Source organism: Rhinolophus sinicus, chromosome 3 (genome assembly GCF_057876585.1).
Source record: "Rhinolophus sinicus isolate RSI-liver-muscle chromosome 3, RSI-T2T, whole genome shotgun sequence".
In the NCBI taxonomy this organism is placed as follows: Eukaryota; Metazoa; Chordata; class Mammalia; order Chiroptera; family Rhinolophidae; genus Rhinolophus; species Rhinolophus sinicus.
The window spans coordinates 101,969,311-101,991,979 of record NC_142503.1 but is presented as its reverse complement, the minus strand read 5'-3'; the positions used below and the strand labels follow the sequence as shown (position 1 = coordinate 101,991,979).

The 22,669-nt window shown below is 50.1% G+C and overlaps 1 protein-coding gene across 1 annotated transcript; it reads right to left on the bottom strand.

Moving 5' to 3' along the window:
- Positions 1-10,849: 10,849 nt before the first annotated feature.
- RPP25 (ribonuclease P/MRP subunit p25) lies at positions 10,850-12,380 on the bottom strand. Its single transcript, XM_019750952.3, has one exon. The coding sequence runs from the start codon at positions 12,144-12,146 to the stop codon at positions 11,505-11,507; it is 642 nt and encodes a 213-aa protein (XP_019606511.1). The 5' UTR covers positions 12,147-12,380; the 3' UTR covers positions 10,850-11,504.
- Positions 12,381-22,669: the final 10,289 nt, after the last annotated feature.

The following is a 22,669-nucleotide window of genomic DNA, read 5'->3' as shown; positions in this document are numbered from 1 at the left end:
CACGGTGGGCGGGGCGTGAGGCCACGCCCACTGCGGAGCTCGCGCCTAGGCGGGAGGGGTCACCAGGCGGCCGCGAGCGGGCTACGGCGGCGCCCTACGGACAAACCGTTTCGGCGCCGCTCCGGTCCCGATGGGGCTCTGGTTCCGTGGACAGCAGCGGCCATCATGGAGCGAGAATGCAAGGAAGACGAGAGGCGAGCGGTGGACGGTGTCGTGGTTGAAGTCCGGCTCCGGAGACTACTTTATCACCTCAAAATGGGAATAATAATAAAACGACAAATTATAAAATTACCTTATTTGCTTACCGTTCCCTCCCGTTTGAGCCTAACATAAAAGAATGGGGGGGGGGAAACACCCCGCTTATTAGTAACTATTCTTACGTTACAAACCCGCAAGCATCGAAAAATGAGTCCAACTACTTTACCTTACAGATAAGGAAACAGGCTCAGAAATTAGGTTGCTTACCAGCAAGAGAGGCTCTTTTCACCAAAGCCCCAATTCTGAGGATTCACCTGGATATTTCTGGCCAAACTCCTCCCCCAGTGTTGATTAAGATCCAAGGCTTTTAACTTCTCATTTGGCCTCACTGCATCCTGCCAGCTCCCTGGCAGTGGGGCCACTTTCCTCATGCCTGAATTATTTCACTGCCACCCAGAGTTAATCAGACAGTCTCTTTTGTCTTGGTATCCTTCCTTCTCTATCCCTGGACTCACTGAGAAAGAAAAGATGGATATTCAGCCTCCTCGTCCTCACTCCAGACCCTCTCACCTGGCCTTCAGCGTCAGCCCTTCTCTTTTTCCTCTCTACAGTAGTGTGGCTTTAGGGGTATGAACCTGGCTAGGAAAAGGATTAAAAAAACGTTTTTCAAAGCTCCTGCCCTCACCTTATCCCACCAACCTAATGAAAGGACACCTGGGAAAGCTTTAACTTATTTGCTTTCAATTAATACTCATCAAATCTCCATGAGCCAGATGCTCAGGATGAGGTCAGGGCTCCCACATTTGAGAAAATACTGGTCACTCTGTTGTCAGTCTCTCCACTCGCCTACAATACTGTAGACTGTCTACTAGAGAGTGGTTGTTTATTACAATTATGACTATAATTTATTATGTCATTGTATGCTCAAACTATTTATTATCCCATCTAAGCCTCATAACAACCTTTCAAGTATTTAACCCTATTTTATAGATGAAAGAATAGACTTAAAGGACACTTGCCCAAAAATCACAGCTAGTAAACAGTGGTGCTTAGATTTGAGTCCATGTTTGTCCAGTCCAGAAATTTTCTTTCCCCATCACCTGTGAAGCTAGGCTTTGCTGACTTCTCAGTGTATTCTGCACCCCCTGCTACCTTGAAGGCAATTCTCAGCCCACATCACTGTGTTAATTTTCTGTTGCTGCATAACAATTTACTACAAACTAAGCAGCTTAAAACAACACCCATTTAGGGCCGGCTGGTGGCTTAGGCGGTTAGAGCTCCATGCTCCTAACTCTGAAGGCTGCCGGTTGGATTCCCACATGGGCCAGTGGGCTCTCAACCACAAGGTTGCCAGTTCGACTCCCGCAAGGAATGGTGGGCTGTGCCCCCTGCAACTAGAAACGGCAACTGGACCTGGAGCTGAGCTGTGCCCTCCACAATTAAGACTGAAAGGACAACTTGAAGCTGAACGGCATCCTCCACAACTAAGATTGAAAGGACAACAACTTGACTTGGAAAAAAGGCCTGGAAGTACACACTGTTTGTGGGGGCAGAGCCCCAGAAAGTAGTTTCCAGGCTCTCGGTCTCACATAGACAGGTACGGCTCAGGTAGTAAATGGCCATCAACTGTGATTGCATGGCCATCAGCTGTGGCTAGTTGGCCATCAGCTGTAACCAGTGAGCCATTGGCCACTAATATAACTGCAGTGGCTACACTAGCGAGAAAGATGGGAGCTAGCAAGAAGACGGTGGCTGAGCCTGCAAGCGGAGCAATGAGAGTTGAGAATTGTGTGGCTCCTGTTTCCTGTGTCTCCAACCCAGCCGCCAGCGAGACTATAGTGGTATGACTCCCCTACCTATGGCTCCATGGGTGTTCCTGTGGGGAGCGGGACCAGAGACCCCGCTGGACGCCCTGCACGACACTGTTCCCCAATAAAGTCCTGTTTCTCTTCCCCAATAAAAATCTTTAAAAAAACCCCTAAAACACACATTTATTATTTCCCAGTTTCTGTAGGACAGAAGTCCAGGCATGGCATAACTGTTTCTCTACTCAGGGTCTCACCAGACTGAAATCAAGATGTCATCTGATGAGACAAGAGTTTACAAGAGCGGGCTTATGAGCTGGCAAAATGAGACAGGCAGAGTTAACAGGAGCAAGCTCATAAACGGGCAGGAATGAGCTTAAACATTAATTGCTTGGCGCTGAGTCCCCTGGCTGCACCTGCAGGTTGACAAGCACCTTACATTCATCATAGGTGGGAACAGAGCAGTTCCCAATCACAACAGCAGCCCCCTGCAAGCGGACATCCATCATAGAATGGAACAGGACAGCTCCCAGGAGAAGGCAATTGTAACGACAGCCCCCCTGCAAGCTGACAAGCAGCCTACATCCTGCTTTAAAAAATATAAATCTTGAGCACTTCCCATCAGGGCAGCTGTCCCTATTGGGCTCTGTCCTGGCAAAACTTCCCTTTGCCAGAATTGTCTCTCCCTTTGACTTTCAATAAATCTTTTCTTACTCTTGTAGAATCTCATAAGTTCTTTTACATTCTGCGAATGACCAGGGGTTAATTCTACACCAAGACATCATCCAGGTCTGTGGTCTCATCTGGAGCTCAGAGTCCCCTTACAGTTGTAGGACTGAATCCCCCCTTTTTTTTCTTCCTACCTGTAGCCAAGAACTACTCCCAGACCTTAGAGGCCACCTTCAGGGCCTTACCACATAGCCCCCTCCATTGGCCGTCTCACAATACCACAGCTTATTTCTTCAAGCCAGTAGGAGACACTTCACCCTCTTCTAAAGACCTCATCTTACTAGGTAAGGCACATACAAGGTAATCTCTCTGTTCTGTCATGGAATTAACTCCTGGTTATTCTCAGAAGGTGAAAGCATTCACACAAGACTCCGCAAAGTGGGAGAGCAAAAAGGTTTATTGAAAGTTAGGCAGAGAGCGAAATATTGGCAGAAAGGAGTTTGCCAGGGCAGTCTCGGAGTGGACAGCTTCCCCTAACTTCAGGTTTGCTTTTTCTTACATAGGAAAGGGAGAGTAGGTCGGGCAGGTCAGAGGGCTGACATCACTTCGGGGGGCCTGGTCTGTTTGAAGATAATGTTATCTCCAGACTCTAGACTTGGACTCAGCCATCATGGCCTGGGACTTCTATGCATCACCAGTAAAAACTGCAAGGGAGTTAGTTGTAAATTGGATTCCAGTGTCTGGGCACCTGAAGATTAAGAAATTGCTCTTTTCAGGTTAGGATTCTGTTAATTAAATGGATTCACGAGGTATGGGTAGCCTTGAAAAAGGGAAGAAAGCAGAGTTCTTAAGTTAATCAGTGAGGGGAGAAACAAAGGAAACAGCTGACTATCAGGATGGATCAAACTGCAAACAAACTAAGTCTAATTATAGGTAGCTAGATAGCAAGCTATGCGGTGAGTCAAACTGCAAACTGGCTAAGTCTAATTATGTTACTGATTTACTGAACTTCACCCTTGCACTCTCTTTTGATTAACTTAAAGTAGAGGGATTAGTAGCCAAATATTGAAATGATATACCAGCAAATTCACCTATTCTGCCCTGATTATACAAGGCATGTACACCAGGGGGCATGAATCATGGGGGCCATCTTTGAATTAAGTCTACCACATCACTTGGGGTGGGAACTGCTTGTTCCCAAGTTTGCCACCACTTGTGCCCCCAGGCCCCAGTCCATTCTGTTCCTTCTGCTGGGTGCTCCCTCCTGGATGGATTTAGACCAGATATCCTGGCTCTTGCCCAAGGCTGTTGGGGTCTTTTGTCTCTTCCTACTATTTCTGTCCCTCTGAAGAAGCAGCTGCTGGACTTTTAATGCCTCAAGGATGTCATCAATCCCCAGTTGATCAGCCTATCAGCTTCCTGCCGCAGCCAGAACCTTCCTGGAACAGTTGTGATGAGGCATTTCCTCTGATGTGCAGAGGGGAGGGATGATGTTATTGAGGAGTTTATGAGGACAAAGACACTGTTCCACCATTTGAATTGCTAGTAAAGGGAAGTGCACATTCAAGAAAAGCTCTGTTTTCTCTTGTGGGAATGAATTATGCGTTGGGAGGAAAAAAAGAATCCTGCCTTTTCAAGGCTGGAAAGGGCCTTTGAGGCCATTAGTCTGACTGAACTTACATTGCCTCCATTTCCTTAGGTCCCTACTTGAGCACCTCCAATGATGGGGATCACACTACTGTACTAGACTTCTTTGAAAATGGGGATGAACAAGGGAAGGCACTCAGTTGCTGCAGTTGAATTATAGCTCTGTGATAGGCAAGTTATTCCCATTTCCTGATAGATGGAGTTTCCTCATCTACAAATGGGAATAATAATGGAACCAAACTAATAGGTATTAGGATGATTACAGAAGATAATGCATGTAAAACACTGTATCCTGGCTGGCACATGGTAAGGACTCAATAAATGATAATTGTCACTCTCTACAAAAAAATATGTTCCTGTTGTAAAATTACAGATGTTCGTTTTCCAGTTGTGAAATGGGGGACAAGGCATTGAGGTGGGTGGACAGACACACCACATGGATCACCTGAGACTCAGGGAGGAGGGCTAGCAAGAGGAAGCAGTCTCCAAAGGAGGTCCTGTGGGGCTCCGTCCAATCAGGGTAGGACGGCTCTAATGGCGCTCTCGTCCTTTCTTTCTTTTATTATGTAATTTCCTAGATTATTACTTTTATGATCAGAAAATCATTAAAGGATATAGTTTTTATTGAGCTATAACTCACATACTGTAAGATTCACCCTTTTGAGATATGCAATTCAGTGGTTTTTAGTACATTCACTACATTATATAACCATTATCACTATCTAATTCCTCAACATTTCATCACCCCCAAAAGAAACTTCACATCCAATAGCCTTCACAAACCTCGCCAGCCCTAGGCAACCATGAATCTACTTCTTATCTCTATGGATTTGCTTATTCTGGGCATTTCATGTAAATAGAATCATACAACATGTGTTCTTTTGTGTCTGGTATTTTTCCCCTTGGCATATTTTCCAGGTTCATCCATGTTGTAACGTGAATCAGCACTTCACCCTTCTCATGGCGGAATTATACTCCATCGTATGGATAGATCACATTTTGTTTACCCATTCATTCATCAATTGATGGACATTTGGGTTGTTTCCACTTTTTAGCTGTTATGAATAATGTTGCTATGAACATGGGTGTACATGTTTTTGTATGGACATATGTCTTAAATTCCTTTGGGTATTCATCTAGGAGTGTCATATGCATATGGGTCAAATGGTAACTCTATGTTTAACTTTTTAAGGAGCTGTTACACTGTTCCAAAATGGCCTGCACCATTTTATACTCCCTCCAGCAATGTATGCAGATTCTGATTTTTCCACATCCTTATAATTTCTTTTTTTTTTAATAAAGAAAGCTGAGTCTTTGTAACTGTGTGAGCTGGGCTGCCCACTCTGTTTCCTTTCAGGAAACAGGGTCCTCGGCAGGGGAACTTTGTGCTCGGAGTCCATTCGCTGCCTTCCTAAGGGTTCTTTTTCTGCCTCTCTGAGTCAAGAGCCTCTCTTCCCCAGAACCACCTCTAAGGGGCAGCTCATAACAGTTCTTTAACAGGTGCTTCTTTCTCCAGAAAAATGTTTAAACTGTGGCTGAATGTGGGGGGAAAGGAGGGGGGGCTTAATTTTATGTCTCTCTTACCAGTGTGAGTACCACTCTGTGTACATATTATCTTAGTGAGTAGTCAACCTTGATTAATCATCAAAATCACATGAGGATCTTATTAAAATACGTATTTTCAGGTCTTTCGTGGGAGATTCTGATCATGTTGGTTTGGAGTTCAGCCTAGGCAGTCCGTATTTTTAACAATTGCCCTGTTGTCACGCAGCTGCCTGCCTGCCTGTCCCCTCGTGCCAACCCCTAGAGAAAGAAGAGTCTGTGAGATGGATCCTTTCAGGGACTTAGCTTCACCTTTGTGCTTACACCTTATGTCTCCTTGTTTGGCCCCAAAGGATGGCTGGTAGCCAATGACGGGTAAGATTCCTCAAGAGAGGAACGACCTAAGACAGGCACAGTCACGTGGGGACCACCAGGAGAACTCATGGGGTTGATAGAGGTGGACATAGACCCCCACCTTCCCCTGGCTAAGGAGAGCTTCTGCCTCTGTGGCTGTATTCCTTCCCACAACCTGCTTGGGAAGTGATTCTAGATGTGATAACATCAGTTCTCCATCTCAGCAAGTTTCAGCATAAAGGTTTTGTCCCCTGGGGAGGTACAAACAACAATTACTAATACATCAATGGGGCTCTCAGCAGGCAAGGGTGATTGGTTTGAACCAGTTTCCTGGTATGGTGTATGAGACTCACAGACCGTAGTAAAAACAATGCTACTTCCTTGTATGTGCATCAGTAAAAGCCACAAGGTGGCCCTATTCGGGGCTCTCAGTCCTTTGAGGCTGTGAGACCCTTGGCCCCTGTTTCAAAACTTTCTTGATTTCTGTTTCTTTCTTAACCCTTCGCTGCCCCTTCTTGTTCTCTCATTGCCCGTGTTGCGCTGAACATGACACTGCCCAAGTGATTCTGATGATAAACCAAGGTTGGGAAGCCTGGTATTATTATATTAAATGGGTCACAGAAATATGGCCCATTTTGCAGATAAGAAAGCTGAGGCTCAGAGAAGAACTAACTTCCTCCAAATCACTGTCCGACTCACTTCTGTTTAATATGACACCAGGAGTTACATTTACCAGCACAAGCCTTCAGATTAGAGAGCCTCCCTCCATTCAGGACTGGAAATTCTGATAACAGAGACCTTGGCAAGCGCCCCATATTCCTTTTACCTATTTCCACAGAAGATGGTGAGAATACCTACTGTATTTGTTCCTTAGGTCTGCTGTAACAAAGTACCCAAGACTGGGTGACTTGAAATAGCAGCCACTTGTTCTCTCATCACTCTGGAAGCTAGAAGCCTGAGATCAAGATGTCCGTCCCCAGCACCATGCTGTCTAAATGCTCTAGGGAAGACTCTGCGCCAGGCCATTTTCTTAGCTTCTGTTGTTTGCCAGCAACCCTTGGTATTCCTTGGCTTGCAGCTGCACAACTCCAGTCTCTGCCTTCTTCTTCACGTGTTGTTCTTCCTTCTGTGTGTATGTCTGTCTCTTCTCACAAGGACACTAGTCATATTGGATTCAGGACCCATCCTACTTCAGTGTGACCTCATCTTATATATTAATTGCATCTGCAAAGACCCTATTCCCAAATAAGTCACATTCACAGTACCAGGGGTTAAGGATTCAACATAACTTTTGGAGGGACGCAATTCAATCCACAATGTCTCTGATAATCAGGAGGTGTGAGAAATCCCACCAGAATCCTAAAGTTGGATATACAAACCCAATTATCGTGGTGACCCTAGCTTTCCCAAAGAGTAGGTAGGACCCATTGGCCCAGATGAGAAGAGAAGTTATGGTGGAGATAGGCCACTGTCCATGGGGCTGGACAATTAAGGACTTTCGTGTGGCATCAGAACAGTTCAAAGTCTGGCTCAGCCAGTCTATTCCTTCAGTCACCAGCTCTCTGTGGGCGTCCTGTGTGCCAGGAGCTGGGTAGGGAGTACGACAGGCAGGATCCATTCAATCATGGCTTCTGGTTCAGTGGGGAGACCTACAACCAGAGGATCACACTATGAGGGTACAATTATCAACTGAGATCTGTGATCTGAGAAGAAACCTGGTGTCATCAAGGAGACCCTCCTGTAGCTGAATTTTCTTCCTTCCTCCCTCCGTCCCTTTCTTTAATCACCCCTCTTTCTGGGAGACCTGGACGTGTTTCAACACCTCAGTGAAATTGAGGAGACAGCATCTCTAGTGGTCAATGTGGACATAACAATGACCCAAATTGCAGAACTAATGGGGTTGGGGCTGGGAGATGGAGGGAGCAGTGGGCTAGGTGTGGGAGTGAGGTGGGAGAAGCCCCCAGGTTTTCTCCCTACTGTGCAGTGAACATGCCATGGCAGATTAATGGCCAATGGACAACAGCTCCTAAAGCTTTTACCAGTTTGAAGCTGTGCACGCCACCCCCCTACCCCCCACAAAATCCTTCCGTTGTTTGGCCCTTATATAGCATATCCCCTGGGATGCTAGGTTGGTCAGGCTAGGGTTAATGCCCTCCTCTGTCCTGGCTGTGATGGCAGTGAAATCCTACCAAATCTATCCCCATCTATGTCCCCCTGTCACTGTCCTAACCCTTACCTCCCTGTAGCCTCTGGGATCCAGTCAGGCCCCTTTCAACCCACCTCCCACCTATACAGGTGTCAGAGGGATCCTTCTCAAACACCAAGCAGACTGGGGCACTGCCTGGCTTTCATTGGCCCCCCACTTCCTTGAGGCTTCCCTGTGGCCTGGCTCCCACCTGGTATTCCAGCCCCACCTGCCTCTTACTGTGTGTCTTTAAGATGCTTATACCTTTCAGACCCTCGAGGCTGCTTCAGCACCAGATGCGGCATCACCTCTTTGTGCTCTGCCGGGAATTCCCTGTCCAGACCTTCTGGTCCATAGGGAACCAGCTCCATCCGCACCTCTGGGTGAGTTACGTGCCCCTCCTCAGAGCTCCCACCTTCTCCCACTACCATGGCGCGTGCTGTAACTTTTTCTTACCCTCCACTAGATTGGGACCTCCTTGAGGCAGAGACAAAGTCTGTTTATTCTGTGATTCTTACCCCCAGTCCCACCCCGGGCCTAGATTGGGACCTGGCACAACAGTGAAAGTCCTTCAGGGTCCAGCTGACCACAGGCTCTGGCCTTGGATGATATGCCTCTATGTTTCCAAATGGACCCTGTGTGACCTGACAGTTTTGTGGGTGTGAGCTTTCACTGCTACCCCTAGCCTACAAGTGCCCCAAGGCAGGGCCCAAGAAGCTCCTGAATAGAGGCTGCTGCTGGAAAGATGGGGTCACAGGAGGACTTCACTCGGCCACTAGGCCGCTCCCACAGTGGGCTGTCTCTGAACTGCTCCCCTGCACCTCACCCTCCCCCCCTTATTCCAGCACTTCTCAGGGTCCCACCTCCGCCTTGGAGGAGGGGTACGGAGATGTTTGTCACCTTCCTTTGAAGGCTGTCCTTGGGTCAGCAGGGAGAGAGGGTTAGTAAGGCAGGGTGCTCATGGGTGCTAAGTTCCACTGGCACCCAGGAGCACTTATCAAAAGCCTGGGAACCGAACCTGATGGGGTGGAGTGGGGGGTGCAGAGAAGAAAGCCAGTTTCATAACCTGCTTTCCAGCATGGGCGCAGGTTAACATTCTGAAGGTAAGGCAGCAAAAAGCCCCCCTTTTCTCCACGCCCCAGGAGATTCCAGGCCGGAAGGGGACTTACCTGACCCAAGCCATTGGAGAGTAAGCCTCTGCTTGCAGAGTCCTCGTGACTGCCAGTCAGGACTTCAGACACTGGTGGTCTTGGAGCGTTGGCCCTTTTCCAGAACCAGGACCAGTCTCTCTTAAGCGTCTACCTCTTCTAAGTTTTATTGTTTCTCTTAGAAGAGGAAGCCCAGGACCAACCCAGAGCTCCTTGGTTTTTAGGATAATTTATATTCTTTCCACCCTTATTGGGCCACCCGAGAGTGTCAACAAGCACACCCAAACCTCCTTTGCCCTCTCCAGGGACTCATCAAGAACAATAAATCGGGGAGGGCAACCAGTGCAAGTCTGAATGGGAGGCCTCCCTGATCCAAAGCTCAAGCAGAGACATGGGGGAGGGACAATTTCTGTCAGATGCAGAAACCTACGTCTTATCACCAGCAGAAGGATTTATTTCAAGCTTCTGCCAGCAAAGTGACTTACGTTATTCCCCATCTCCTCCTTTCCAGGGTGCTGTCGAGTTACATGGGGTGAAGTGTGCTTCTGAGGTCATGGGGCTATGTGCCCCCCTTACTCGCTGGAGTTCTTCCAGCACACAGGACTTCCTCCTCCCCCAGCTGAGTTGGAGTTGGGCAGAGAGGCTTATGAGGCCGTTATCTCTCAGCAGACAGCTGTGCAGGGCTGGAGGCAGCAGCTTATCAGGGAGCCTGCAGGGATTCACAGCCCAAGTCCCAGCTTCTCTGCTGAATAGTAATTTCCAGCAATGGATTTGTGCTCATCTCTCTCCTCCCCCTCTCCCAAGGGTGTGCTGTCCTTTCTTAGAGAGAGGAGCAGTGAAGAGGAGATCCTACCCATGGGATGAAGGGCTTTGTGCTGGTCTTCTAGATAAGGCTCAGTCTATTGGCAGGAGGCTGCAGGTTTAGGGACCCCAGTAGGTTCTGCCACTCTTGGCAATGACACTCCTCCACCCCCAGGGGAGTTCATCCATGCTCTTCTTCCTTTCTCTCCCAGAAAAGCAATGTGCTGCTCCCTTTTCTTTACTGGTGATGCACAGGGGGAGACAGGCCTCCTTCCACCCACAAGCCAGAGGCCAGAGGCAGTCAGGGAGGGCTGGAGAGAGAGGGAGAAGCCAGGGACTGAGCAATGTGCTCCTCGCACCATTTTAAAACTGTCCAGTCTGTGCCTGACCCTGAAGACTCCAAAGGCTAAGGATCCCAGGCTGGATGGGACTGAGACACAAGGGGGCAGGCCAGAGCTGTCTTTGCACCCAAGTGGTTAGGAAAAAACCTGGGACAGAGCCATTTTTGTGTTTGCTTTATTGGAAGCAAGAATCCAGCTGTGGGGCTCAAGGGAGGAGGCATGGAGAGTTCTGTCCTGGGTCTCTCCCTCTGGGCCAGCATGGGGAAGGGGGAATGTTACAAGAGCTAGAGTCAGGGGTGCTGCCCGGCCACCATAATCTCAGGATGCTCCTTAAAAGCAGGGGAAGGAAAACTACAAAGGTAAATGTCCTGGGGTGAGGGGCAGAATGGGGCTCCCCACAACACAAACTCCCCTACCAGTTTCTCACCCCTTGCTCTCCACTGGTGGGGGTAATTCCAACAGCTCCCTTTGGCTTCCACACTCCTCCTCATGAATGCTGGGTGTCTCTAACCGTTGGGGGTCCTGAGTAAGGCTCAAGAGTCCCACTGCCCAGAATTCCCTCCCTGAAGAGGATCCCAGTATGGCTCAGAAAAGATGAAGGTTGCTTTCAGGCAACACAAGTGGAGGAGCAACCGCCCCACGAAGCTTCCTTGGGTCCCTCTCCTGTGGTGTGGGGTCCACGAAACTAGTCTGGGGAGTTGAGACCAGGTTGTGAGCTCCAGCAGACCGAGGTGTGAACCGGTGGAGGTACGTCTCAAGGTGGAGGCGCTGGGGCTAAGATCCAGACCGTCTGGTGGCCCAGGGCCGGGAGTGTTCAGGCCGTCTGGTTCTCTTCCGCAGCACCTGGCTCGGGTTGTGACCGCTTCGCGGAGCCTTCTCCAGCAGCGGGTTCCCTTAAGCTCCTCTTGGGCGTTGGCGCGGTTGGCTGAGATGAAGAGTCAGGATGGGGGCTCGGGGGCTGGTAGCCGGGTTGACGCGGATCCAGTGCATCTTTGGAAAGTAGGATGGCGAGGCTGGGCACATTCTTAAGTACACTGAGGCTGGCGGCCGGCTCACTGGGCTTCTGCTCCGGCGTGGGCCCTGGCGGGAGGCTCTGCCACACCTCGCGCACGCTCCGGTAGCGCAGCCGGGTGACTTGGTGCAGGCCAGCCAGGCGGCGCTTCAGGATCTCGGCGCACGTGACCGTCTTGGTGGTGGCCCGACCGCAGCCGCTGAATACGATGGCGCGAGTGGCTGGCTGCGCCATGCTGGCGGTGGCGAAGGCCAGCAGGTTCCGGATTTTGCTGCCCTCCTTGACCCTCATGTGTACAGCACCGGGCGCCAGGTCCGCGAAGGGGCCGGAGCCCGGGCCGCCCCCCTCCGCCCCACCACCCCCCGGCGCCTCCTCCGAGCGCACCTTACGGAAGTTCTCCATGCGCCGTCGTTGCCCGGACCGCGGGGACGCGGGCTTCGCCATGGGGCCGCCTCAGCCTCGGGGCTGCATGGCCGCTGGTCGACTGGGTAAAGGCCGGCAGGGGTAAGGGTGCGGGAGCGGCTCGGACGCTGGCGGGCTGGCTGCGACGGCGCGATCGTTGCCTTCCACTTCTCTACCGGGATCGCTGCTCTATTCTGCGCTCTCGGCGCGGGATGCTCCGCGCCTTTAGCGGAGGCCCGGCCTGGGAGCCTGGGAGCCCCGCCCCTACCTTCAGGCCCCGCCCCTAACTCGGTCCGCTCGCCTCCGCCCCAGCCTCACCCGCCTCTAGGAATCTGGTCAGATCCTCTGCTATAGGAGCGTGGGAGCAGCGCGCATCCTGGCGCGCAACGGCAGCGCCAGAGGGTGACTTGGTAGGCGAAGTTCTCCTATAATCGTCATGAGCCCTCCCCGAGCCAACCCTTATAAACGGGCAAGCAAGCTAAATAAAAACTGCGTTTGCGTTGCAAACGCCGCTTCAAGCAGGGTCCCCAAGCCCTTCCGCGGGCGTTCTAATTGAAGACCTCCTCTTCTCCCCTCCCACGGAGAGACTTACAAGCGGCCTGCAGGGCCTCTTTCTCCACTCCTTTGGGGACACCCCCAACTCTGTCGCTTCCGCTCCCGAGCCAGTATTCTTGGCTCAAGGACAGCCTGTGCACGGTCAGCAAGTGCGGAAGGCGCTGTCTCCGGCCCTACTCCGTGCCTGCCCTCCGATGACTACGTCGCGGCGCGGTCCTCACAGGGCAGCCGGAGGCTGAGGTCTCAGCCTAGCCGCGCCTGACTGGGTTGGAGGTTACCGGACCCCGGGACACCCCTGGCGAATAGGGAGCGAGGCTCTTGGCCAGACTGTTCCCTGGGATGAATGGGAAGAGAACAAGGAGATCCCTTTTCAAGGGGGGGCGGTTAAGCTCCTTCCCCCCCGCCTGAAAGTCTACTATTAGAGCTGCAGGCCTTAGGATAAGCCAGGCATGTTTCCCTGCTGACGTGAATCCCCCTTCTTCCCAAGTGGTTCGCTGGCCCCGTGACCTCCGGGGTCCTTTTCCAAATAGGAGACTGGGCGAAGGCAGATTTTAAAAGAGAAAAGGGAGGAAGACGGGAAGTTGAAGCTTTGGTGGCATTATGAAGCTACTGGGTGCCCCTCTCCGGGACCTTCGCTGGACCGAGAGAGTGGCCCCAGGTCTCCTGCCAGGAGAGATGAACAGTGAAGCCAAGAGGCGAGGACTGCTGAAGGCAGGCAGGGGTTTGCAGAAGGAGCTGGACCCTTCCTAGCAGGGCCCCAGCGCCCTTATCTTTCCACCCATCTCACGCACCTCACAGTCAGAACTGAGAGAGTGGGGCAGACTTGATCCGGGTGGGGTGCCTAAGAAGGAACGTGGCGGGGTGGCGCACGAAGAGCTAGTGGAAGGCAACCCTCAAAGTGTTGGGGGCATGCAATGTTTGGGGAAGCTGGGCCTCAGTCTTAAGATGGAGCTGCCGGAGTCCTCCTCTCCCTCTTCACGGCTGCTCTCGCCCCCTCGGCATCCTGTAACTCCTAGCTCTCGGCCTTCGCTGTTCAGAACTCCGGGCTGACCCCATTACCGCCCTTTGGGAGTGGCTGGAGCAGGTGGACCTTTGCGTCCCAAAGTATGAGTGACGGACTTCCCCCGATCCCCTGCTCTCTCGTTGGGATCAGGGGCCCTCCGGTCGCGTTCTGCTCTGAACCTGGACTTGGGCCCTGAGTGAGCGAGCTCCCGCGGGCCCCACGAGAACAGCCATTGAAGCCGGAGGCACAGCAGCCTTGAGAAGACACAAAGACTGCAGCGCTTGGGGCAGTGCAGGAGACCCCACGCTCTGTAAGGCCAGGGAAGTTGTGGGACTTAAAGGGTGGCAGTTCGGCTAGGCCTGAGAAAGTCCCTGAACAGCCGGAAGCTACGTGTTTCCCAGAAAATAAAACCTAGCCGCACCATCAGCTCTAATGTGTCTTTTGGAGCAAAAATTAATATAAGACCAGGTCTTATTTTACTATAAGACCCGGTATAATACAATATAATACCTGACCGTATTTTGCTATAAGACCCGGTATAATACAATATAATATAATATATAATATAATATCCCGGGTCTTATATTAATTTTTGCTCCAAAAGACACATTAGAGTTGATTGTCAGGCTAGGTCTTATTTTCCGGGAAACACCGGATCTTGGATCGGGTCGTTTAGGGAAAAAGCAAACTCTTCATCCGCGGGGTATCTAAGCCAAGGCAGAACGTTCACTAGGGGTGTGTGTGGGGGGACATGAAGGCAGGAGTCTGCAGTTTGGAAGAAAGGGCCTGTGAGCTCTGGTTTTGCAAAAGGTGAGGATGCGGCCTCCGCCTGGTATGGCCCGGGAGGCGGGGCTCCCCTCACCCCCCTCCCGCCCCGCCCCTGCCGTCAGCTGGACAGGACGTGGATTCACTTCGCTCCGGGGTCCTTGAAGGGAGAGCATCGAAAAAGCCCGCATTCCCTCCTCCCTGTCCCTTCCCCTTCCTCGCTCCCTCTGCAGCACTTAAAATGTAAATGTACACCATGATTAGCCGCTGGGTCTCTAATTACCGCTGAAGCCATTCATTACCCTGTCAGCGCGCGTCGTAGCCCGCCGGCTGTGCGCTCCAGCGGGGCCGCGGAGTGGCAGGGCTGCTAAGAGGGGGTCGGAGGGATCCGAGAAGCGTGGGGGCGACGCTGTGTAAGTAAGAGCAGTGAGGGCCGCAGGGAGGAAGCGGGGGCTGCAGAGGGGCCACGCCAGGCAGGAAACGCGGTGGGCGCGGAAGCGCAGGGCCAGGGCGAGGAAAGGAGGAATGCGGAGGGAGCAGCACGGAATGGGGGCGTTATAGAAGTAGCGAAGATGTGAGGGAGGAAACGGCGATGAGAAGCGGGAGGAAGGGACAGCACGCGGGGAGGAACCCCGGGGAAGGGGCGGTCGCGGTCTGGAGGGGAGTGGAGCGCTCAGCTCTGGGAAGGTTGGTTGATAAATTGGAGCTTCTTTGGCGGACACCCCTCGACGGTTAGAACCGTGGAGAGTTAAGATTTTCTGTGAAAAGAGTCGGGTGCTAGCTGTACACACTGTGCGACCACAGGTATTTTTAAAGGGGGAGATATTTCCGTGTGTGTGTGTGTGTGTGTGTGTGTGTGTGTGTGTATGTGTAGATGTATTTTTTAAATATCTGCAAGAAGACAGCATACGACATCTGTTACCTCTGAGGCCGCATCCAGTTTTTGTGGGCCTCTTTAAGAAAACAACTACTAAATTACTAATTATGAATACAAAATTCAGCCCAGAGCCTTGGAACTGCCGGTGTCAGTGAGGTGCTCACCTTGAAGCCTGAGCTTCATTAGCTTCTCTTGCCTCTGTGACCTTGAGCGTTTACTGTACCTCTATTCCTTAGTTTTCTAAGCTGTAAAATGGTGCTAACCTAGGAACCTGCCTCATAAAGTGATTGTGAGACACCTAACAGTCTTAGAACCTTAGCTAGTAAGTTCTCAGAAAATGCTGGCTAATATTTTTCATATATTATTTGTGTTTAACATAAATTTTAAAAATTTAAAAAGGGGGGTGAGGGGGAAAGAAAGCTGGTGAAAAGGAAAGGAAATGAGCACATTGGAAATTGGAAAGGAAATTAGAAATTGCAGTTTCCCCAATATGTTAGGGACTAAGGAGTGGCAAATCAGACTGCTTTCACCCTAAGGGGAGGTGGTGACAGGCCTGGCCACTGGGGCACCAGCCCCTGCTCTGCATTGGCCAGGCTTAGGCACCTTTTCAATAGTACATCTTGCTTCTCATGGACAAGTCTCTTCTCACCCCAAGACTGGGAGAAAAATCCCTGGCACAGGATAGGTCTCCTTCTCCTCTGTCTCCAATGGCGGGAAGAGGACTCTTAGTATAGACAGACCCAGGGAAAAGACCTGAAAATATGCTTCTGTAAGCGGAGGGCAGGGAAAAGACCTAAGAAAGAGACACAGCACTCCAGTTGGTAATTAATGGCGTTTATTAAGGGAAACTTAGACACGAGGCATGTCTTGGGCAGCTGCAAGAGAATTGGATTCTCCAGCAGCTTGGCAGGCACCAAAGAATTACATAGGGTAAAGGAGGGGGTACTCGTGGTACTAGTATGTGAATGCCACTAGGTATGGAAATTGCTTAACATGCTTGACCAAGTCAGGACAACAACCTGTCCCATCAACCGTCACACAGCAGGAGGCAGGAGAGGGCTGCTGACTTATGTCAGAATGAGCATTAATTACAGTAAGACAACCTCTAAGGCCGCTTTGCAGAAAGCAACGTCTATCGTGGCCTGGTTCCAGTTTGCTGGACAGAAGGCAGTCACATCTCACATCAGGAGCATGAGGACCTCCCAAAGCCTCTGGTCCAAGTCCCAGCCCATTCCATGAATGGGGGCGGGGAGCATGCAAATCAGTCAGGAACTGGGTACTCAGGTTTATCAGGCCCCCACCAAGGGCCCAGCATTGGGCCAGGTACTCTCACAGTTCTATTCCCTGATTAATCTTCACAATCTTCCTTTCCATCATTGTTTTACAAATGTGGAAACAAGCACAGAGAGGTTAAGTAACTTGCAACCACAGATAATTGAATGCACATGCTCTGACTCATTTTACTACCTCACCTGATTTGAGCTGCCCAGTAAAAGGAAGAGAGGGGGTTCCTACAGTGAGAAATATGTATGGGTTATTTACTGCTTCATAAAAAATGACCCCCAAACTCAGCAGCTTAAAACAAAAACATTAATTATCGTATCTAGTTCCTGAGGGCTAGAAATCCAAGAGCAGCTCCCGGGTGGTTCTAGGTCAGCGCCTCTGGCGAGGGTACTGTGAGGGAGTTGGTTAGGTTTGGGGGATTCACTCCCAAGCTCACTCACATGTTGGTCAGAGGCCTTCCTTACCACATGGGTCTCTCTGTAGATCTGCTCCTGACATAATAGCTGGCTTCTCCCAGAGCAAGAGAGTGGGGGTGGGAGAGATAGAGATGGGGGGGGGGGGGAGAGAGAGAGAGAGAGAGAGAGAGAGAGATGCCAGGTACCTCTTCTCTTAGACTGAATCCAAGATCAGACAATCTGGCTCCAGAGTCTGTTCTAGACCTCCTGGCACTAGATCTCCGGTAGCAGGAAAGGGAAGCGGGACAGGAAGCCATCAGACAGACACAGGCCTCCCCAGCGACCCATACTGAAGGTCCTGGCACTCCAGGGTAGAGTTTTGTTCTGTCAGGTGGGGGACAGCTGGGCTGCTCTTCTTCCTCCAGCTTGGCCCTGGGGCAGAGCTAGGGAGCTTAGTTTATGCCTTCCCAGAATTATAACTGTTCTTCAAGCGTGCACTGATTTTTTCTACAACTTACAAAATCCTTTCCTATCTAACACTCAGAAGCAGCTAGTGGATGGTTAAGAATCCGTTAGCTGCTTCTGAGTGTTAGATGGACTCTGGAGCCCAGCTGCCTGGGTTTGAATCCCAGCTCTGCTGTTTGCTAGTTGTGCCCTTGGTCAAGCTACGGAACCTCCCTGTGCCTCAGTTTCCTCTTCTGTAAAATAGAAATGATGATAATGACAGCAGTGCTTCCGTCTTGGAATTATCTCAGGCCATCCCCTAGTGCTTCCATGGGGCCAGCACTTCTACTTTTCGGAGATAAGCTATCTCCCTTGCTCCAAGACTCAGCGGCTGAGCAATAAAGCTTGTAGGCAAACCTGGAGATGGGGTTAAAAAAAAAAAGAAAATAGAGAGGCAGAGCAGGCTGTCAGTCTCCCCAGGACAGCCAGAGGTGCTGGGCCCCAGCTGTTTGTTGATAGGCAAGAATGCAGGCCCAGTAGTTTTATTTTGCTTGTGTGTGATTTAGCATTTTCTGCTTCATTTCAGTGGAAAGTGGCTGTATCAGCTTTTCTGCATGTTACATATATAGAGCCCTTCTAGCATCACTTCCTGTCAGAGTCAGGCTTAGGGTAAACAAAGCAATGTTGTTACTATAGAGGCTCCTAGGATCTGGAGCACTGGGAAGAAGCCAGGAAATAATTCCCTCTTCCCTGGGTCACCTCTCTTCCTGGCAATTACCCCTTCCCCACCTTTCCAGGGTGGTAAGAGTAGAAAACAGCTCTTTTTACAAAATATCCCTGTTGCCCCAATCCCCCCAGCCTACCAGCCCAGGACAAGCTGGGTGAATTGGGGTTCCTCCAAGTTCAGGAGCTCAGTGGTCAAATCTCCTTTATGGCCATGAGGGTTCCCTGTCACCACCAGGTAATTAATTATGTCTTCCCTTCTCTTGAGCAAAAGATGAAGTTAACCAAGTGTGTCTGCCATTTATTGTTCTGAAATAAATCACAAGGCACCTGTACGTACTGTCCTAGGAGGTAAATTTTTATATATTTCAACAAGGGAAAAGAGCATATTTTGTTTGCTAAATTCCTGGGAGAACTCTCTCTCTCTGTCCAGAAATAATGCGAACTTGCTGATTTATGACCTACCCAGTGAACCTGCCTCAGGAGAGAATAGAGATATGATTGGTTGTCACCAGCTCCCATCATTTCTGCCCCCTCCACGGGAAAAATCACAGGAACAGGCAGAACGCCTGCTCTCTCTGAAGCGCTTGCCTTGTATCCACAGATCTTCACTATAGGTTGGGGCCACACCTTTCAGATTCTGCCCTAAAGCTAAAGTGTTTTCGAAAAAAGAAGCCCCAAACTTCATGGCTTTGTGTGACAATTTCATGTTTTTAAATGATGGCAACTGTTTCAGTTACCTATTTCTGGGTAACAAATCACTTTAAAACTTCGGGGCTAAAAATGACAAGGATTTATTATTTCTAATGCCTCTGTAGTTTGGCTGGACTACGCTGGGCCGTTCTATGCCACATGGTGTCGGCTGGGGTTGCTCATTCATCTGCTTGCAGCCGGGAATTTGACTGGGGCTCAGGATGGTTTTACTCACATGTCTGGTGCCTCAGCTAGGCTGGTTGGAATGGCTGGGGTGCTCTCCATGTGGCATTGCTCCCTGTGGTCTTTAGCCCAAGCTTATTTCTTGAGTAGCTTGATCCCAAAAAGATGAAAATGAAGGCTGCAAGGCCTCATATATAAGGCCTCAGCCTGGAACTCACACATTATTTCTTCCTCTTCATCTATTGGTCAAACCAAGAAACATGTCCAGCCCAGACTGCAGGTGTAGGGAAATAAAGTCCGCCTCCTGGTGGAAAGCCTGACCTGCATACCCAGGCATGGGAGCCTGTGTAGAGATGGCAGCCATGTCTGTGGTAGTCTACCACCTCAACTAACTTGTGCTTTCAGACACACTTATCTATAGGTCAGTGTGGCCCACGGCTGCAACTTCTACTTGAAACTTTTAAGGAATTCACCTGGAAATCCTTCATGACCAGGGGCTTTTTGTGGCCAGGGGAAAGGGTGGGGAGTAGCAGGGGAAGAGACCTTGGGCTTTCTCTGGTGTTTATGTGGCCTCTGTTCATTGGGGGAGAAGAATGTCAGACACTCGGTATTGCCCATACCCGACTGTTACTATTTCCTTCTTATTAACCTACTTTGGGACTGCCTCCACCCTGCAGCCTGGATACCCAAACTGCCCTGTCATAACCTGGAGGGAAGAAGGCCAAGGGATTGCTGAAATCTTTTAATACCCTGGTGGGCTCACTACGTTTGACTTTAGCCTGAGATATCATTGCAGGGTTTTAGTCAGGCCTATTTTGATTAGATTAGTACTTTGGCAAGCTCACATAGGATGCTAAGAGGCCTCTGTTCCACTTATTAACTGCTGCATTACGAATTATCCAAAATGTAGTTGTGTGAAGCAATCATTTACTATGTTCACAGATCCTGCGGGTCAAGAATTTAGGCAGGGCACACCCAGGATGGCCTCTCTGCTCCACAGTGTCCAAGGTTTCAGCTAGAAGATCTGACGGCTGGGGGCTGGAACAATCTGAAAGTATGTGCCCTCGCATGTCTGTTGGTTCTTGCTGGCCATCAGCTGCAAGCCTCAGGATCTCCACGTGGGCCTCTCCCTGGTCTCTCTGCTTGGATTAGTTTGGGCTTCCTCACAGCATGGCAGCTGGATTCCAGGGCGAGCACCCAATGACAGAGAGAGAGCCAGGCAGAAACCATACTGCATTTCATGCCCTAACCCTCGGTGTCACACTGTGTCACCACATTCTGTTTATCAAGGAAGTTACTGAGCCCTACCCAGGTTCAAGGGGAAAGGAAGTAGACTCGACTTCTTGATGGAGAATGACAAGGTTCTGGGAGAGCATGGGGGACTAGAAATACTGCCGAGGCCATTTTTGGAGAAAGTGATCTGCAGCCGCAATGAGGGACATGAATTCAGTGAAATTGTTATTACCCTTCATAGTGTGTGCAGCATCTGAGCACGCCCCATCCTCAGACCTCATCTGCCACTGCTGTCCCCCCACTCATTCCCTGCAGGCCTCACCAGCCGCCTTTTCCTCACACATGGTGAACACACTTCTGTCTCACGGCCATTGCACTTGCTGTTCCTGATCCCGGGAATGCTTCTTCCTCTGATATCCTCCTGGCTTTCTCCTCCGGATCCTTCAGGCTCGGCTCGCCTTCTCCAAGAGGCCCCCCTGACCACGCTTAGTAACAGCCCCCACCCTTCAATTTCTGTTGCCTTCTCTGGCTCCTTCTTCTTCGTGGCAATTATTACCACCTGGCAAAACTCTTTGTTTATTGTTTATTACTTGTCTCCTCCCACTAGAACATAGGTCCCGTGAGGGCAGGGACTCTGGTTTATTCCCAGCTGCATCTCCACTGCCCAAAATAGTGTCTGAAAAGAGTAGGTGTGCAGTATTTGTTGAGTGAATGAATGATGGGCTTCTTTGGGTGTGAAAGTCAGAAATCGGCTCCCAGGCATGGTCTAGAAGAGTGGTTCTTAAAATGTGATCCAGGGCCAGCCCGGTGGCTAAGGCGGTTAGAGCTCTGTGCTCCTAACTCCGAAGGCTGCTGGTTCGATTCCCACATGGGCCAGTGGGCTCTCAACCACAAGGTTGCCGGTTCGATTCCTCGAGTCCCGTAAGGGATGATGGGCAGCACCCCCTGCAACTAAGATTGAAGACGGCACCTTGAGCTGAGCTGCCGCTGAGCTCCCGGATGGCTCAGTTGGTTGGAGCGCGTCCTCTCAACCACTAGGTTGCTGGTTTGATTCCCACAAGGGATGGTGGGCTGTGCCCCCTGCAACTAGCAACGGCAACTGGACCTGGAGCTGAGCTGCGCCCTCCACAACTAAGACTGAAAGGACAACAACTTGAAGCTGAACGGCACCCTCCACAACTAAGATTAAAGGGACAACAACTTGACTTGGATAAAGTCCTGGAAGTACACACTGTTCCCCAATAAAGTCCTGTTCCCCTTCCCCAATAAAATCTTTTTAAAAAATGTGCCATGACATTTTATATTTTTTAAAAATGTGATCCAGGGATCTTTGGAGGTCTCCAAGGCCCTTTCTTGGGGAGGGGGGTTGTCTACATGGTCAAAACTATTTTTATAACAATACTAAGACATTATTAGCCATTTTCGTCCTTATTTTGTCATGAATATACAGTGGAATTTCCCAAAGGTTGTATGACATGTGATGTAGCAGATTAAATGCAGAAGCAGATATAAGATTCCAGCTATCTTCTATTAAGCCAGACATTAAAAATGTCTACAGAATTGTAAAACAATGCTGTGCTTCTCACTAATTCTTTTTGTGTGTTTGTTTTGGAAAATATGATTATTTAAAATAAAAATGTGTTTATGTTAACATGTAATGAGTTTATTATTGTTATTTTAAATGAAATAATAGATAAATATTAAAAATTTTCCCCAGTTTTAGTTCATAATAGAGTAAATATTGGTAAATAACTCACGTTTAAAATGTTCAATGGGGTTATTGATAATTCTTAAGAATGTAAAGTGGTTGGGCTGGCCCAGTGGCTCAGGCGGTTGGCGCTCCGTGCTCCCAACACCAAAGGCTGCCGGTTCGATTCCCACATGTGCCAGTGCCAGATAGCTTAGTTGGTTGGAGCACGGGCTGTCAACCACAAGGTTGCTGGTTCGATTCCTCAAGTCCCACAAGGGATGGTGGGCAGCGCCCAGCAACTAAGATTGAACATGGGCACCTTGAGCTGGGCTGCCGCTGAGCTCCCAGAGGCTCAGTTGGTTGGCGCGTGTCCTCTCAACCACAGGGTTGCCGGTTCGACTCCCGCAAGGGATGGTGGGCTATGCCCCCTGCAACTAACAACGGGCAACTGGACCTGGAGCTGAGCTGCGCCCTCCACAACTAAGATTGAAAGGACAACAGATTGACTTGGAAAAAAGTCCTGGAAGTACACACTATTCCCCAATAAAGTCCTGTTCCCCTCCCCCCTCAAAAATAAATAAATTTTAAAAAGAAAGGAATGTAAAGTGGTTCTGAGATGAAAATGTTTGAGAGGGCAGAAAGTAGAGGCTAAATTGTTCTCCATGCTATGGAACGGGGAATTTTGGAGCTGATCCCCAGCAGTTCCAGAGAGAGATGAGG